The sequence below is a fragment of the Clytia hemisphaerica genome, unplaced genomic scaffold (assembly GCF_902728285.1).
Source record: "Clytia hemisphaerica strain Z4C2 unplaced genomic scaffold, Clytia hemisphaerica genome assembly, whole genome shotgun sequence".
Classification (NCBI taxonomy): Eukaryota; Metazoa; Cnidaria; class Hydrozoa; order Leptothecata; family Clytiidae; genus Clytia; species Clytia hemisphaerica.
Genome location: NW_027103816.1, coordinates 230019 through 246727, shown reverse-complemented (window position 1 = coordinate 246727; position 16709 = coordinate 230019). Strand labels below are relative to the sequence as shown.

The following is a 16709-nucleotide window of genomic DNA, read 5'->3' as shown; positions in this document are numbered from 1 at the left end:
CTCGCTTCGCTCGCTTTTCTATTTTTCAGAAACTTGTAGGGATTTGTATACAAATGTACTTATTTTGCGAGAAGAAATGTTCTTAAATTTAGGCCTTTTTCGTAAAAATTGATGTTTAAAATTTTTAAGGGGACACTAAAATTAATGCACATTAAAAAATATGGTGAAAGTATTTTTAGTTGAATTTTGATTTTTCTTCTCCTTATTAAATTGTATAAATTTGTCATAATTTCTTTTGTTGAAAACCTTCAAACAATAATGTTCTTGACTCGCTAAAAATAATGCTCATGCAAATATTGGTGAAAATTGAGTTAAAAATTTCTCGCGAGAAATCGGTCATACTTTAAACGTGCTTTTTTTTGGGTTTTTGGGAGAGGAAAGACTATTATTTTCCTCACGCAAGGATGAAGATAATCATTAGAGGTACTTGGCAACACCGATCACTCCAAAGACCACAGTGCTTTACGGTGGAATATAAAGAGTGCCTTTTTTCAATACCTCTTAACAGAGTCAACAATTATTTAACAATTAAACTCAATGCGTAAGTAAAAGCGTTTTCATTTTGCTATCTCAATAGAACAAAAAATAGCAAACATTGATTAAAAAATTTCATAATTGAATTGGGAATAAGTCATCAACTTTTCTCATATTGTCAAGTCCATTAAGTTGAAATGTTTTTATCAGAGTATCAAATAGAAGGGAAATGTCATCGGAGCTTTATTAATCTCAAGGGTAATCATAAATATGATGTCTTTTTGAAAACTCAAATTTTATCTTCGACGTATTCCCATGTGAATCAAAGTTATTTCATAACCGACATAAACTTTTTTTTTAAAAACTATAAATTATGCTGATAGTTCTATTGCACAGTCAGTTGTGTTTCTCCATCAAGGAGAAATGTGCTCTCTTGAATGGAAGTGCACTTGGCGAATAGGATTGAATATACAATCAAAAAGGCGCGAAAAAAATTGCCGTGTATTTAAAAATCGCTAGCGAAAAAGCCTCATGCGAGAATGGGAGAGTTCCGATTTAAGCGTATTATAATATAGATGCACTCTCAAGTGAAAATTGCCAAGTTCACAAGAAAGCTCGTTTAATTCGAAAACATCTAGATCTACCCCGTGTGGGGCTTTGAAATCAATTCTTTGGATACCTTATCGGGGAAAACTTCGTCGGAGAAAATTTTCGTCGGGGAAAAATATTCGTCACTTTTCCGCGACAAAGTTTTCCCCGATAAGGTAATATGAACCTCTACTATTCGAATCTTTCTACCAATCCGAACTAAAACATTAAAAATGCTCTCCGTGATCCGAATTATTCTTTAATTCGAAGAAGATTGAATTAGAGAGAGAGAGTCAGCTATTTGACTTATATTTAGTATTTCAAACGCAAGAATGAAAGAACGGCTACTTGTATTTCCATGACCAATTACTTTCAAGTTTTGGGATGAATATGTATTTCCAGGATATATTTCACCTTGTTTTTCAAAACGTGAGCTTAATCTAAGTCAAACAAACCACTAAAGTATTGCTACAAATCTCGACAACTTACTGTATATTGTATATTTTGTTTTTCATAGCAATCTAGCTTAGTCAATGTGATATGCTTACAAAAAACTTTTCATAAATGGTCATAAATTCATAAAGGTCAAGAAATAATTTTTCCACGAGGTTTTAATTAACTTGATATCTAAAGCTATAAACATGGTTATCAACCCCCGTTTTTCCGCTGCAATCATACCAAAAAACGGGGGTTGACATTAATATTGAAACGAAACTTATCAAGATCAAAATACTTAACTGCTTAATGAGTTAATTGCTCTCCAATTGTAATTACCGTTTTTATCGGGGGCTATAAAATGCCACTGGAAGTTGGCAGGTGGGCATTATTTTCGGGAGAGATGTGCTGCAAATCAGAGCCAGGGCAAACTTTCTGGTGCTTGTGGTGAAAAAATTGTTTATTTAGGCGAAAATAAAAAAATTTAGTGTTATCGGAAACCGGCTGGGTGAAAAAAATATTTTTTCTGAACCGGCCGCAGAGTATGGGTTCATCTATAGGGTTCGTCATAAAGAAAATCAAGTTGACCGTTCAAGCTATCAAACGTCTTTGGTTAGATATTCCCGCTTGTAAATCAAGGTTTGTTCGTTAGTAGTTGATACATTAGTATCCAGGGCTTACTGTATACTGTTTTTACATAAAAGTCACCTTTAAGTTCTATTTCAATGATCTTAAGTTATCAAAAATAGCAAAAAAAAGATTTTTTTCCGGCCGGCTGCATGAGAGCTTTTTTCCTTCACCCGCATTCCGGAAACACTACATTTTTTTATTTTCGCCTTGTATATTTTTTTTATTTCAGGCAGTTTTACTATAGTTTTAGTCCGTGAAAATTTGGCTGAATATTTTCCAACCACCAAAAGTTGATACAGAATAATGAAAAATATTCTTCCTGTATTTTTTTGAACAAAAATTATTATGGAGTGAAAATTTTCGTACGTTAAGTCCCGAAAGTAAATATAATAAAGACACTTATCGTTGGCCAAACACTTGGCAATATATGTTTGAGTGGAACATTGATCACTCAAGTCGTCCCCAAGGAGATTATCTTGTTTATCCATTTAAATTTACGCTGTTTTTATTACGTATTTTTTTTTATTTCTATCATTATGCAGACAGACGAAAGGGAAGTGTTAGTTAAGCATGCTGTAAATTTTGATTTGTCATTTAGGTGGGATTGTTTCGCGTGTCTTTCATTATAAGTAGGACCATTCTTATTTTGGGATCTCAGTGTCGGTCAAATTTAATGGAAGCAAATTTCCGTGAAAAGGCTGGAAACGGTGCGAAATTTTTGTGGAAAGGTTTTGACTAGAATCAACATAAATTCATTATAATATAATTTTTATCAACCTTCTATTCGCGTTTTTTATTGCAAGATAAATAATATTTTTGATATTGAAAAAATATAAAATGTTACCGATCAAAATGTTATACACCATAATGGTAACCTTTCTAGCCATTTCATTGGTCAGTACAGATGACAGCATTATTCCGACAGAATGTATGATAGGGAATTACAAGAATCTTGAAGGAGACCATCACGAACACCGAGCTTTTAGTTATCGGGATGTTTCCGACCAAAGCGATTATTTAGATGGCGTTCACGAACATGCTAAAAACTTTTCGGTCGGTTTTGACAACTGGTTTCGCTTTCGTTTATCAGACGCTGACCGTATGATGGAATTGGTTGATTTGAAAGTAAATGTTTACAATGACTCAGATTTGGTAAGAACACATTTATTCTAATAATGTTCTGATTTGGTAGCTTCTCAGTTTTAATACAGAGTTGCATCATCACTTTTTCATGGGAGCATTTATCGTCCGTCCAGTCTCATATTATAGAAATTGTTCATTTTAACAGCACTTCATTTCTATTTTGTAGATGAAACTAGGCGGACTATATATATAAAACAGTAGTGTAGACAGGGGTGAAGGATTATTTGCTTAGGAGGGCAGATTTAAGCTACAAAGTAATTATGCTTTTATACCACGAATAGGTAAGGCGAGACCAAATTAATTTGTTGTTCTACGGGCAAATCGTTAGCAAAATATGGGTCGGTCGGTCGGTAAAATAAGAATAAATTTTTCATTTACACGTTTTTTTTCATAAGAACAAACTATATAACAACATAAGGCTTCGAGGCCCAAACATTTAAGAACATTCTAAGAACATTCTAAGGCTTTGGAGACATTTTCTTAAGAAATCACATCAAAATGCTCAAAAAATGCTGAAAATAAGAACATTTTAAGAACATTTTTAGGCTTCAAATCCAAAAAATTAAGAACATCCGAAGGCTTCGAATATTTTTAACGTTCTTATAAAAAAAAACGTGTATCAGGGTTGGTAAAGTACCGAGAAAATGTTTTCCAAAAAATATCTGGATCAAAAATTCACTTTTTTTATCTTCGATGAAGATCATAATAAAATCTTAGTGTATGGAATGCTTGATTTTCTAAATTTTTCAATTTCTTGAATTAATTTTCAGCTTTATTAAATTTGATTCTTACAAATAACTAGTGTGTAAAATATATTGTAGTGGAAATGGTGGAAATTCAATATTATTATTTTTTTGATTTTAGCAAAAATAGGGTCGGTCGGGCCCGTAGAACAACAAATTAAATTGGTCTCGCCTAATTACTTTGTCGTAAAAAATCTACTGTTCTAAGCAATTAAGTATAAGTCCGAAAGGGCTAGAATCGAATCTTTAACCTTTCTCAGGCAAGAAAAAGTGAAGCCTTACAAAATATGCGCCTTATTTTTGATGAGAAATTGAATCTAGCGATTTCTTTGTTTTTGAGTAATATTTTTTTCGAAATTTAGGTGTAAATTTTAGTTTCAATCTGTCATTTGTGTAAGATCCAGGCGGACCGCGCTAGGCCGCGCAACTTTGGTAGGCTTCAAATCCTACCAAGCAGTTTCGATTCTAACCTTTCGGGCTTACACTTTATTGGTTCTGAGCTTTCTCTTTTATGGAATATTGCGATCACTTCCTGTCTACTTTTTGAAATCAAGATTCAGAGATGAAAGTCATTGTACAACAACCTTCCTTTTGATTATATTCAGAACACATTTTCACCGTGTGGCACCATCAGAAAATCGGGTTATTTTTGGACTTGGTTGAAGGAAGAAGAAAAAGACAAGCCTTGGCTCTGGTTACGTACTTACACACAAGAAACTTCAAATATTTATGTGTTGACTGAATCACACCCTAAAGATAAATACAGTGAGTCTTTTTTTCTAAGCATATTCTTAAATACGCCTTAAAATTACGTTATTTTCCTTTTGGAAAGTTCTGACAAAAATTGTCGAAAAAATCTGACAAGAATTAGACATACACTCAAATATGACCTATTTTATTTGATTTTTCTGTCACTCTTAGTCATTTACCCTGAGTATTAGAGGTTAAGTTTTCAGAAGAATATATTAACCTCTGAAGACCAATAATAGAAATTCTATTGCGCATGTGTTAATCTAATCACTGTAGAAAAATCAAAAGTGAAGAGCAAATATTACCATATTAATGTCTAGCTCGACTGTATCAGTATGCAGTTTGCTATTTACGAATTCCTCAGAAACCTCAAAGTGTAATTGTAATGAGTTTCTTTCAAAAGAAATCTTTTACATGATCCCCAAATGTATAACGGTAATTACTAAACTTTTAATTATGGAAATGTCACTTTAATTGAATCGAAATAATAAACAGACTTTATGTTATAATTCACTATCACTGACTTTTTTTTAAAGCATTGATGACATTTTTAAGTTGTGTTTTCAACGACGGGAATAAAAAGATCTTGGATGGTCGTCATGGTTACTTTTCTCTGCGTTGATTGCGCGCTGAATAGAATCTGGATTGGTCGGCACAGCGTCAATATATGATATGATATGATATGATATCGGCCTGTGCTTTTCACGGTATTAGTCATTCAAGGCGAAAAAGAAATGATTTTTGGGAGGTTCCCTATCGTTAATAACCATAATCTATTGTTTCTGTTTCATTAAGCCAGACTTTTTTCGACAATCAACGATGAAGAACTAATAATAATAATTTCCAGGGAAAGTACATCCAAAAGGTCTGCACGATATTCTTAAAGACACTTTCCTGAATCATAACGCATCTTCTCAAATGGGCTATTCCAGAAATGGCCAGTACCACCAATGTTTTTTTTGTTTTGTTTTTTGTAGGATAGTATTTGTAATGATAAAAATATCTAAAAATCGTGCAACGTAATTTTGCTAATATTGAGGATAAAGTAAAAATCTTTCCTAAACTAAAAAAGATTCGCAGGAGTAAGAAGAAGACATCACCTAACTCCTTGAGGAGGTGTGTCGTCCAGGGTGATCTGGGAAATAAAGTGTAAAAATACCAGGTTGTACTAAAAATGAAAGAAAAAATCCAGGGGGGTCACCTTTCCAAAAAAAGACCTCCTCAACATAGGGGGTACAATTCTTTTCTGGAATAGCCCAATGTCAATTATTTTTTTCCAGGTTCAATTTTAACAACTGCTATTGGATGCTCATATAATACGGTAACTGGTCCTTTGCTATCTAAATGCAAAACTAACTACGTGACCGGTAAAGAGGTTTGTGATTGGACAAGAAAATGCTCAATCAAAAGCGCTGTTACCATTGCTGTGCGAAACTGTGGTGATTTCTATGTTTATAGATCATTACCGATTCCAGAAATAAAAAAAGATTATGAAAAGTCCGGCATCTATTGTGGAACAACTGCAAATCTAACAACGGGTAAGTTTTTTGACACAATAAACCTCAGGCTCAATTTGACCAAATCTTAAAATTGAATTGAGAGCATTCCAATCCTCAAATTTCAGAATATAATAAGAAGATGCTAATATGTTTTAAGCAATGGCCAAAGTGCATCTTGTATACCAGGATAATCATAACAACGGACGAAAATTATAACAGGCTAGTCAAAATACGAAATTTGATTGGTTAAAACTCACTAGCCTACTACAATTTTCGTCCGCCGTCATGTGATTTTTACTTTACTCAACCTCATTAGTAGCACATGATCTTCGATATTTCGGCTTATTTAAAAACCATTATCTAGACATAAGTAAAAGCAAAAATAAATGATCAGAAGGCGGTCTCAGAGCTCACAAATCACGAAAACTGCATTATCCCCGGTCATCCATTTTTTAACTGTCTTTTTTGTGTTCTTTCCAGTAACGGAAGAAAAGTCAGAATGTAAAAACTACAGAACTCTGCAAGAAGATGGGCGTGAATGGGGCGCTGTAAGTGATAAAATCAGCACAAACGTATGCAAAGATGACGAGACGTTCCTTGGTGCGCCATTATGGATTCGATTTAATTCTAATATTAGTGAAACCATGCAGATTGCAGAAAATTGTCCAAATACAGTCGAAAATGCTGAATCATTGTTGACAAATTCTTACTGTGGGGCGTTATATAGAGGGTGGATCAAGGGTGACCACCCTTCAGTTGAAGAAGGTTAGTGTAATTTTAAATTATTTTTCTCTTTCTAACTTCTTATTCTCAATTATGTAATTCTTAACTCTCATATCGTCAGAATTTGTTGGAATGGATTTGTGACAACGGAAGAAATTTTGGCGGAAATTTAATTTTATTCGTCATCCGCCAAATTTAAATTGATCCATTTATTCCCCCAAATGTGTGCTATTTCAGGCTTTAAAACAGGTTTTTCCTTTTAATGGCTTTTTTTGGACAGAAATGTCCTTCATCCGTCAAATTAAATTCCCTCTGAAAAAACCTTTTTCAGCCATCCGCCAAATTAAGTTCATGCCAAAATTTTCGGATGAGCTGGAGTTTTTACAACGTCGGCCATGATTTTTGATGTGTATTTCACCGAACGCAAAAACAGAATAAGTTGAGATATATTCTATCTGAAAAGAAAATTCACCAACCGAATTGAAATATATCAAATTTCTATCAGAAAAAAAAATTTACACCCTCCTAAAGTCCCGAGGTCCCGAAGTCCCGAAATGTCAAACTTATGAAAAAGAAATTACACCAAACCTAAAGTCTCTAGGTCCCGAAAGTCCCGAATTGAAATATATCAAAATTCTACTAGAAAAAAATTTTTACACCAACCTAAAGTCCCGAGGTCCCGAAGTCCCGAATTGAAATATATCAAAATTTTACTAGAAAAAAACTTTTACACCAACCTAAAGTCCCGAGGTCCCGAAGTCCCGAAATGTCAAACTTATGAAAAAAAATTACACCAACCAAAAGTCCCGTATTATAATATATCAAAATCTACCAGAAAAACTAATTTACACCAACCTAAAGCCTCGAAGTCCCGAATGGAAATTTACCAAAGTATAGTCTGAAAAAAAGTTACCCCAATCAAAAGTCCCAAGGTCTCGAAGTCCCGATGGAAATATGAAAACTCAAGTAGAAAGAGGACCGGGGGAAATGACTGATAGATTAAATTTGATTGGGCAGGGGTGAGATTGATGAAATAGACAAGGGTGTAATTTCCACACAAAGTTGGGGGAAACTCGAGTGGAAAGAGGGGAGAGTTTAGTGAATTTCACATAAAGAAAGATTGGAAATCTATCAAAAGAGGTGGGGGTGAAAGAGGGGCGGAGACAATGAATGATAAATTGAATACAGCGAGACAGGGGTGAGATTAATGAAATGGACATGGATAAAATTTTCACATAAGGAAGGAAAACGGGTGGGGTGGAACTAAAGTTGAAAAAGGACCGGAGAAAAAGAATGATAGATTAGACATGGTGAGACGGGGGATCGGATTGTTGAATTAGGCAAGGGTGGGATGAAACTCAAGCAAAAAGAGGGGCTTGGATAAATGATCGATGAAACACAAGATAAAGGGTGAGATGACCCGTAAAGAGAGGTCCAGAGATGTACATGAAGACAGGGGTGAGATACTGTAGATGCAAAGGGAGGGTGAGAAAGGGGTGAGATGGATTTAAAGGGAGGTGGCAGTAATAGTATGAAAAGAGTAGGGGTAAAAATCAATTAAGACGAGACGTAGGTGGAAACTTTTTCTCTCAGAAATTTGATGTATTTCAATTCGGGACTTTGGGACCTCGGGACTTTTGGTTGGTGTAATTTTTTTTTGATAGAATTTTGACATACTTCAATTCGGGACTTCGGGACCTCGGGACTTTTGGTTGGTGTAATTTTTTTTTCTCAGAAATTTGATTTATTGAAATTCGGGACTTCGGGACCTCGGGACTTTAGGTTGGTTTAAATTCTTTTTTGATAGAATTTTGACATACTTCAATTCGGGACTTCGGGACTTTTGCTTGGTGTAATTTTTTTTCTCAGAAATTTGATATATTTCAATTCGGGACTTCGGGACCTCGGGACTTTTGATTAGTGTAATATTTTTTTTCAGAAAGTTGATGTATTTCAATTCGGGACTTCGGGACCTCGGGACTTAGGTATGGTGTGATTTTTTTAAAATAGATTTTCGATATTTAGCAATTCGGGACTTCGGGACCTCGGGACTTTGGGTTGGTGTAATATTTTTTTCAGAAAGTTGATGTAGTTCATTTCGGGACTTCGGGACTTCGGGACCTAGCTATGGTGTGATTTTTTTAATAGATTTTCGATATATTGCAATTCGGGACTTCGGGACCTCGGGACTTTTGGTTGGTGTAATTTTTTTCTCTCAGAAATTTGATTTATTGAAATTCGGGTCTTCGGGACCTCGGGACTTTTGGTTGGTGTAAATTTTTTATTGATAAAATTTTGACATACTTCAATTCGGGACTTCGGGACCTCGGGACTTTTGGTTGGCGTAATATTTTTTCTCAGAAATTTGATTTATTGAAATTCGGGACTTCGGGACCTCGGGACTTGAGTATGGTGTAATTTTTTTTTAATAGATTTTCGATATTTTGCAATTCGGGATTTCGGGACCTCGGGACTTTGGGTTGGTGTATTTTTTTTTTCAAAAAGTTGATGTATTTCATTTCGGGACTTCGGGACTTTAGGTATGGTGTGAATTTTCTTAATAGATTTTCGATATATAATTGCAATTCGGGAATTCGGGACTTCGGGACTTAGGTATGGTGTGATTTAAAAAAAATAGATTTTCGATATTTTGCTATTGGGGACTTCGGGACTTCGGGACTTCGGGACTTGAGTATGGTGTAATATTTTTTTGATAGAATTCGATATATTCAGTATTTCAATGAATGTAACTTTGTAATTTTAAACATTGTAGAAACAAAGGATGAATTGATGCTGTTCTGCAAAATTCAGCATTTCTCTATCTTGTAAAAACTCCAGCTTGTCCCAAAATTTTTTCCTTTAAGATTGATAAGATTGAACTAAACTCTGCCGTATTTTTATAACTTCAGGACGCACAATGCGAACACTTTGTTTTTCGGAAGCTACAAGTTGTAAATGTGAATTATCGAGTCAATTGGAAATTAAAAATTGTGGAGATTTTTACGTGTACCGAAGAAAAACACGTGATTTCCCACACTGCTTTGCGAGAGCTTGTACAACACTAGATCAACGCAGTAAGTACAGTTAACGAGTATCCAACCAATCAACGGCGTTCAATCATTGACTGGATCCTAACTATTATTAAAATCATCAAAGTATTTTGATAATATTTCTAACTTAGCAACAATACACCTTACATTTTGATAAACAAAGATACAAGCTTTGAATCAAATTTATTCGTGTTTTAGGTCCAATCAAGCGAGCAACGACAACGACAACGACGACAATTCAACCGACAACTTCCTCAAACAACACATACAACTCATCATCATCAGTGTTGGACACTGTTGGAGTTTCATCCTCTTCGATGGACGATCTAATGATGTCATCTATGATGTCATCGATATCTGCTTCTTTGGAAACTGGTAAGTTACGAGCTAAGTTACAGCAATTGATGCCAATTAATATGGCACATTCCCTTGAAATTGACCCTCTCCAGGTCCCTAAAGTAGTGCAGTGGTAGAGAACCCGGCTACGGTTCGCAAGGTTGCGGGTTCAACCCCAAGCTGGGTCATACCAAAGATTCTCAAAATACTACTAAGGTCCATAAAGCGAACAAATATACTTCTCTTGGTTCTATTATTGTTGAAAAACCTATCGTTTGAAGACCTAATTCTGAACTTAGGTAGCTGTGTTAATAGACATTTTCTTAAATTATTTTAAATGCAACGACTGTCTCGTTTTTACCAAGGTTACTAAATCCCTTGATCAGGATACAAGTTTTAAATAGAGTAAACTTCTCTGGGAATCAGTTACCATAGCAATATTTTGAAAACGAGGTAAGCGGTGCTTGTGATGCAATTTATCTAAAGGTGCACTTTATCCATTTTATATCATATCCATTTCATTCATTTTTTTAGTCAACCCATCATCTTCAATTTATGGCGGCGAATATACATCAATTAGACCATCTACAAGTATCCAAGACATTCTCCAATCCTCAGCTATCCAACAACCACCATCACCACCAACAACGACATTGAAACCACCGAAAAAGAAAGAACTGAATCTCTGCCAAAAATATGAAACCATTGTAGACGATAGTCGTAAAGTTACCAATTACTTTCAGTTGACCAAACAAAACCATGGTTGTGATTTGAAATATTACACAGCTGTTCGCTTCATGTCAACCACTGGTCAGAATCTTCAACTCAAAGAAACATGCGCCAGAGCTGATCAATTCTTTAAAAGATGTACATTCTCAAATGCTAATGTATGGTTATCAAGACCTCACCCAGTAAAGGGGAACTCAGCCGTTGGAGTCTATACAATCTGTTTAAAACGTGAATCTAATGATGGTATCTCTATCTTTGATCTTAACTATTGTAAATGCAATCAACAGGAGTTCATATTAGTCCAGAGATGTGTGGATGACGAGGAGAATCACTTTTTTGTCTATCAATTACAACCATTGTTGAGGAACACAGATCCGAGTAGCTTGAGAGATAAGCAATGCAAGATGAGATATTGTATGGAGGAGATTGACCAAGGTAACTAATACTGAGGCTTAATACATCTTTTCGACCGTAGCCGCCAATTGCCGCGCCGGCATTTTTATGTCCGTTTTACCACCCTAAACTCGATCCAATCTTTGTTTACACTTTTTTCTATTGTCTTTAGGTGTGAAAAAAAAAAGACTGGGACGTTTTTAGGGTGGTAAAAGGGACAAAACAATGCCTGCGCGGCAATTGGCGGCTACGGTCGAAAAGATGTATAGTGGTCTGGGGTAGCCATGCAGAACACATCTGTCAACTTCTTCCATCACTCTAGGCAATGTTGAGTCTTAAGTGCAAAGTTGCCGGTGGGAAGTATTTTCTGGGGTGTTCAAGCAAAATAAAGTTCCTTTCTTTGGCGTCACCTCTTTTAAAGATATTTGACTGGTTCGATGATACAGTGGTTTTATTACTTTATTTAAAAATATCTTATCCTCTATTAAAAAGTGTGTACCTTATGGATTAGGTTAATTTCCATTTTGGGTCTAACTTCTTATTTCACACGTGCTTAATCCTCATTTTAGTATCCAAACCAACCCTTCCAGAAGGGATACCGATACCAGAAACAAAGAAGAGTGAAGGTAAGCCTATATATACGTATGGATACGTCTGGTAAAGTTGGAGCAGTTTTAATGGACTTATCTAAAGCTTTCGATTGCATAGACCACAAACTTTTATTAGCTAAACTAAGCTTATGGACTCGATGCTAAAAGTCTTGGACTTCTCAAATGCTATCTGAGTAATCGCTATCAGAGAACAAAAATCGGCTCTGAATATAGTGAATGGTTGGAAATACATCTTGGTGTTCCACAGGGCTCTATACTCGGACCCCTTTTATTTAACATTTTTTTGAATGACTTATTCTTTTTCATAGTCAAAACCAGCATTTGCAATTCTGCAGATGATAATACATTGCATTCTTGTGCTGAAACTCTTGCAGAGGTCATCTTAAATCTTGAGTTTGACTTAGAAATTATTCTAGATTGGTTCTCAAAAAACTACCTTGAAGCAAACCCTGGAAAATTTCAAATGTTGGTATTAGGAAATAATAAAAATATTATTGTAGAACTTTCGGTTGGACATGTAAAAATATCATCAACGGATTCTGTTGAGCTCTTAGGCATCACCATCGACAATAATCTATTATTTAGCACTCATATCAATTCTCTTAGCTCTAAGACTAAAAAGAGAATTTGGAGCTTAAACAGAATTCGAAACCTTCTTACATTTGACCAACGGAGATTAATTTTTAATGCTTATGTTATGTCTATATTTAATTACGCGCCGATCATTTGGATGTTCTGTAACAAGACTACATATGAGGAAATCACTAAAGTCCACAAGCGGGCTCTGAGAATATTACTTTGTGATTTCCAAGAAGACTATGAATCTCTGTTACAGAGCGCCAAGTGTAAAACGGTCCATGAAATTCACCTTCGCTTCTTACTTTGTGAGGTTTTCAAATCTGAGAAAAAATTAAATCCTGAATTCATGCAGCAGGTCTATAAATCAAAAACAATTAAGTTTGATTTGCGAAACAAAGTCTTGATGTCAATACCCAAGGCTACCTCCCATCGTTTCGGAACGCAATCCTTTTTATTTCGTGGAAGCTTACTTTGGAATCAAATTCCCGAAAATACTAAGCTTAAGCCTTCCATCGATTCATTTAAATCCTCACTTAATGAAATAAACCTAACAAATATTTGCCTTTGTAAAATATGTACCTAAAAATTTATAGTTTCACTTTATTATATAGTTTTATAGAAATTATCTTTTCATATAATCATTTTTGTCAATAGTTGGTATAAATTAGTATTTAATTATAACTATGTAACACCAACGTTAAATAAATCGGAAAAAAAAAAAATAAATAAATAAGATAAATAAAATAAATATATTCATGTTTTGACACAGCATATTTTCGATGGTTACTACATGTTCCATTCCATCGAATAAGAGAGAGAGTCGACTTGTATTATAAATTAAGTTTAAAAGGATAATTTGAATTGAATAGTAACTGAAAGCTGATTGGAGGATGACACTTTCTCCACCTTGGGCCGAGTTTCTAATTATATTTTTATTTGGGGAAAGACTTGTATGTCTATTATATATAGCAAGACATTGACAATGATGCATTTTGGTCTTTGCTTTTCAGAGACTTTCGGAGTGTCTGGTCAATTTACAATCAAAAAGCCATTTGTCAATGATGCGCCGTTATCACAAAAAGACCTTGATGATAAAACGTCTGACACTTACAAGTTCATGGTTCAAACTTTGAAAAACAAGGTATGTATAAAATACATACTTCAAAAATGCACAGGAGTTTCAGGAATGTCTGATTTGATAAAGCCACCCACCTCCACCGCCAAATACTTATCATTTTCTGTTCAATAAAAACCGATTGATAGTCTGATACAGGCTATATTCGATAAGTTGATTTCCAACGTCCTACTAGTATCAGGTTACAAAACACTCTTCGATTCGTCATTTTTCTAGGGTAATAATACAATAGTTAGCGACACGTTAAATTTTTGAGCCATGCCTTAAATAAGATTTGGAGATTTTAAAGAAAATACTGTTATGTGTTCTTCTATTGGATGTTCTGACATTCTTTTGTAGCAAAGATATTCGGAACTGCGTTTCCTTTGCAGTAAGACTTGAACAACCTAAATAGTCTAAGCCTCAGCCATTACTTACTTGTTCTCATAAAAAAACGCTCATGATAGTTTGTTATTGAATAATTTATTGATTGATATGTTTCTCTTAGATCATGACGTCCTTGAAAAACGAAGAAAAGAAGATTTCAAGAATCGAGATTACAAAACTGACGTAAGTCGAGTTAATTTCCACCTTACAGTCCCCTGCTAGGGTCTGCGACCTGTCGGACTAAGTGGAGCCCCTTCCAATTCGCAACGATTTACTAAAAATAATCTCTAGAAGCATCACTACTACCCTACTTGCTTTTGTGAGCTGGAAACGGGAAATTGATAAATTTTCGACTTATGGAAAATTTGATGTGTATAGACTTGATGGAAATATCTTTCAAATTTCTTTCTTCCTACAGTATTGGAAGCCTTGTGGTGGATTACGAAATTTACGGTACCGATACATTGAATAATGAAACTTTGAATGAAGGAATTAAGAAATCATTTTCTGACGATTCGAATCTTCAAACATCAACTGATACTCACTCTTTCTCTGGTACTATCGATCCTCAAAGCCAACAGTTAAACGGTAAGGTTAGATAGATATGCCCTCCGATGCATCGGAATGGGTCCTACCCACGGTGGAGTAGGAATCACAGCGCAAGCAGACATTGTAACCCTGCAGATGCGAGCTGCCGAGCCATGGTGTATACCACGACACTCGAACTACACGGGAGAACGGATGTCCTCGCAGGTGTAGAACCTCCTAAGTGTCTCGGCACACCACAATGTCTGGAATATCTACCCATACTCTTGTTTCAGAGTTATGGTACCCAATTCCCCTCACATGGCATGGGTTGACCCGGGCGAAGGAGCATTCACTTGCCAAGTGAATCGTAGTGCTACGGTGGGTATTGAACTCGAGCCTCCTGGACAGAAGTCAAGCACGATAACCACTACACCACTACGCCTACGCCTCATGAAAAAATACCCGTTCATCATATAATTTTATCAACCAAGGTTATGCCAGCTGGCACACAACGTCGTTTTAACGTTCACAACGTCCATATAACGTTAGATGAACGTTGAGACAACCTCGTGTGCCAGCCGGGATGCCAAATGAGTATGAGGATGTCTTCACAGGGTCCATTTTTCGAGAAATCACCCAGTACAATCTCTACAGACGATAAGGGTGGTTGTACCGCCTCCAAGCACCACCATAACCCAACCACAGGGGTTTTCAATTTTCCATTTTTCATTTTTGTTCTTTAGATTTTACTAAAAGACTGCATCTCTACAACCAAATTTTGTTAATATTTTCAGCCATTGATAATTGCGCGTCTGAGCCTTGTCATACAAATGCTACATGTACAAACAACGTTGAAAAGAATACTTTCTCTTGTGAGTGTGACCAAGGATTTGAAGGTGATGGTTTCACGTGCTCAAGAATCATTGAACGAGTTGTACACAACGTTAAATTGAAAGATGACTGTAAGTATGATTAGTGAAATTCTACTCTCCTCTTGAAACCAGTGTACAAAGTTTTTCCGTCTCCGACGGATTTTCGTCTCAGTGAGGTGCAAAAAGAGACTTTTCCGTCTCCAAATTCAACAAAATTCTGCAAAACATGAAGATACGGAATTAGTGCCATTCAGATTCTCCTTTAATTTTTTAACGACGAAACTAAAAAATTGACAACGAAAATAAAAATTGACTATGATGTGAAGTCCGAAGACATTGCAATAGTGGTGCATTTCATGAATAACATTAATTGAACGTTAAAACAACGTTGAAACAACGTTGTTTGCCAGCTAAGTGAGTACACTGAGTTACGGATCAACTTTGAAATAATTATTACCTTCAAACCTTTCATATTTTCAGGGTCAGACGATTCGATCATCATCGTAGCAGTGTTGTTCTCCCTTTGTTTTGTTGTGATTGTTATCTTGGCTTTCTGTCTTTGTTGTTCCAAGTAAGTGCATTATGCCAACTTTCTTTGTGTTTTTCGATAGTAAATTGCTTTTGTGTCGCCCAAAGGTTGAAGATTCATTGCTAAATTACTTAACGAATGTCTAAATTTCTGAAAGTTTTCGAATTTTGGAGTACCTAATTTTCAATTTTTTTCGTGAAAGTATTGATTGCTTATTATACCTTTGTCAAAAAATTTTTCTCGAAATCCTTTTAAAATTGTTCGATTATTTTCTCTTTGTAAGATAAACGCCTTTTTTACAAAACTTTTTTATTTTATTTTCTAGACGAAGTCAAAGCAAATCACAAAAGAAGAACGAATTTTCGAATTACTATTCAACTGACGTTCCCACAAAAGAAAAAGTGCCGGAAACCGAACTCATGAACAATGTTTACATCAATGATGATGTCAATGGGAATAATTCTACGGTAACCGATCCTAACAATCCAAAATATCAAAACATTCGCCAAAACATGGTATAATGTGGGAAGATTTAAGATTTCACTGATTAGATTGAACAACGCTAGTCCAATAGATCTTATCGGAGTTTTTTATTT

The 16709-nt window shown here is 35.3% G+C and overlaps 1 protein-coding gene across 1 annotated transcript; it reads left to right on the top strand.

The window, feature by feature from the left end:
• The first annotated feature begins 2927 nt into the window (after positions 1-2927).
• Positions 2928-16709, top strand: LOC136806652 (uncharacterized). Its single transcript, XM_067063239.1, has 14 exons — positions 2928-3279; positions 4619-4778; positions 6044-6301; positions 6743-7027; positions 9895-10059; positions 10234-10410; positions 10906-11535; positions 12063-12119; positions 13694-13824; positions 14306-14367; positions 14603-14772; positions 15507-15674; positions 16065-16155; positions 16439-16709. Exons 1-14 carry the CDS (start codon positions 2965-2967, stop codon positions 16632-16634), a joined length of 2865 nt encoding a protein of 954 aa, XP_066919340.1. The 5' UTR covers positions 2928-2964; the 3' UTR covers positions 16635-16709.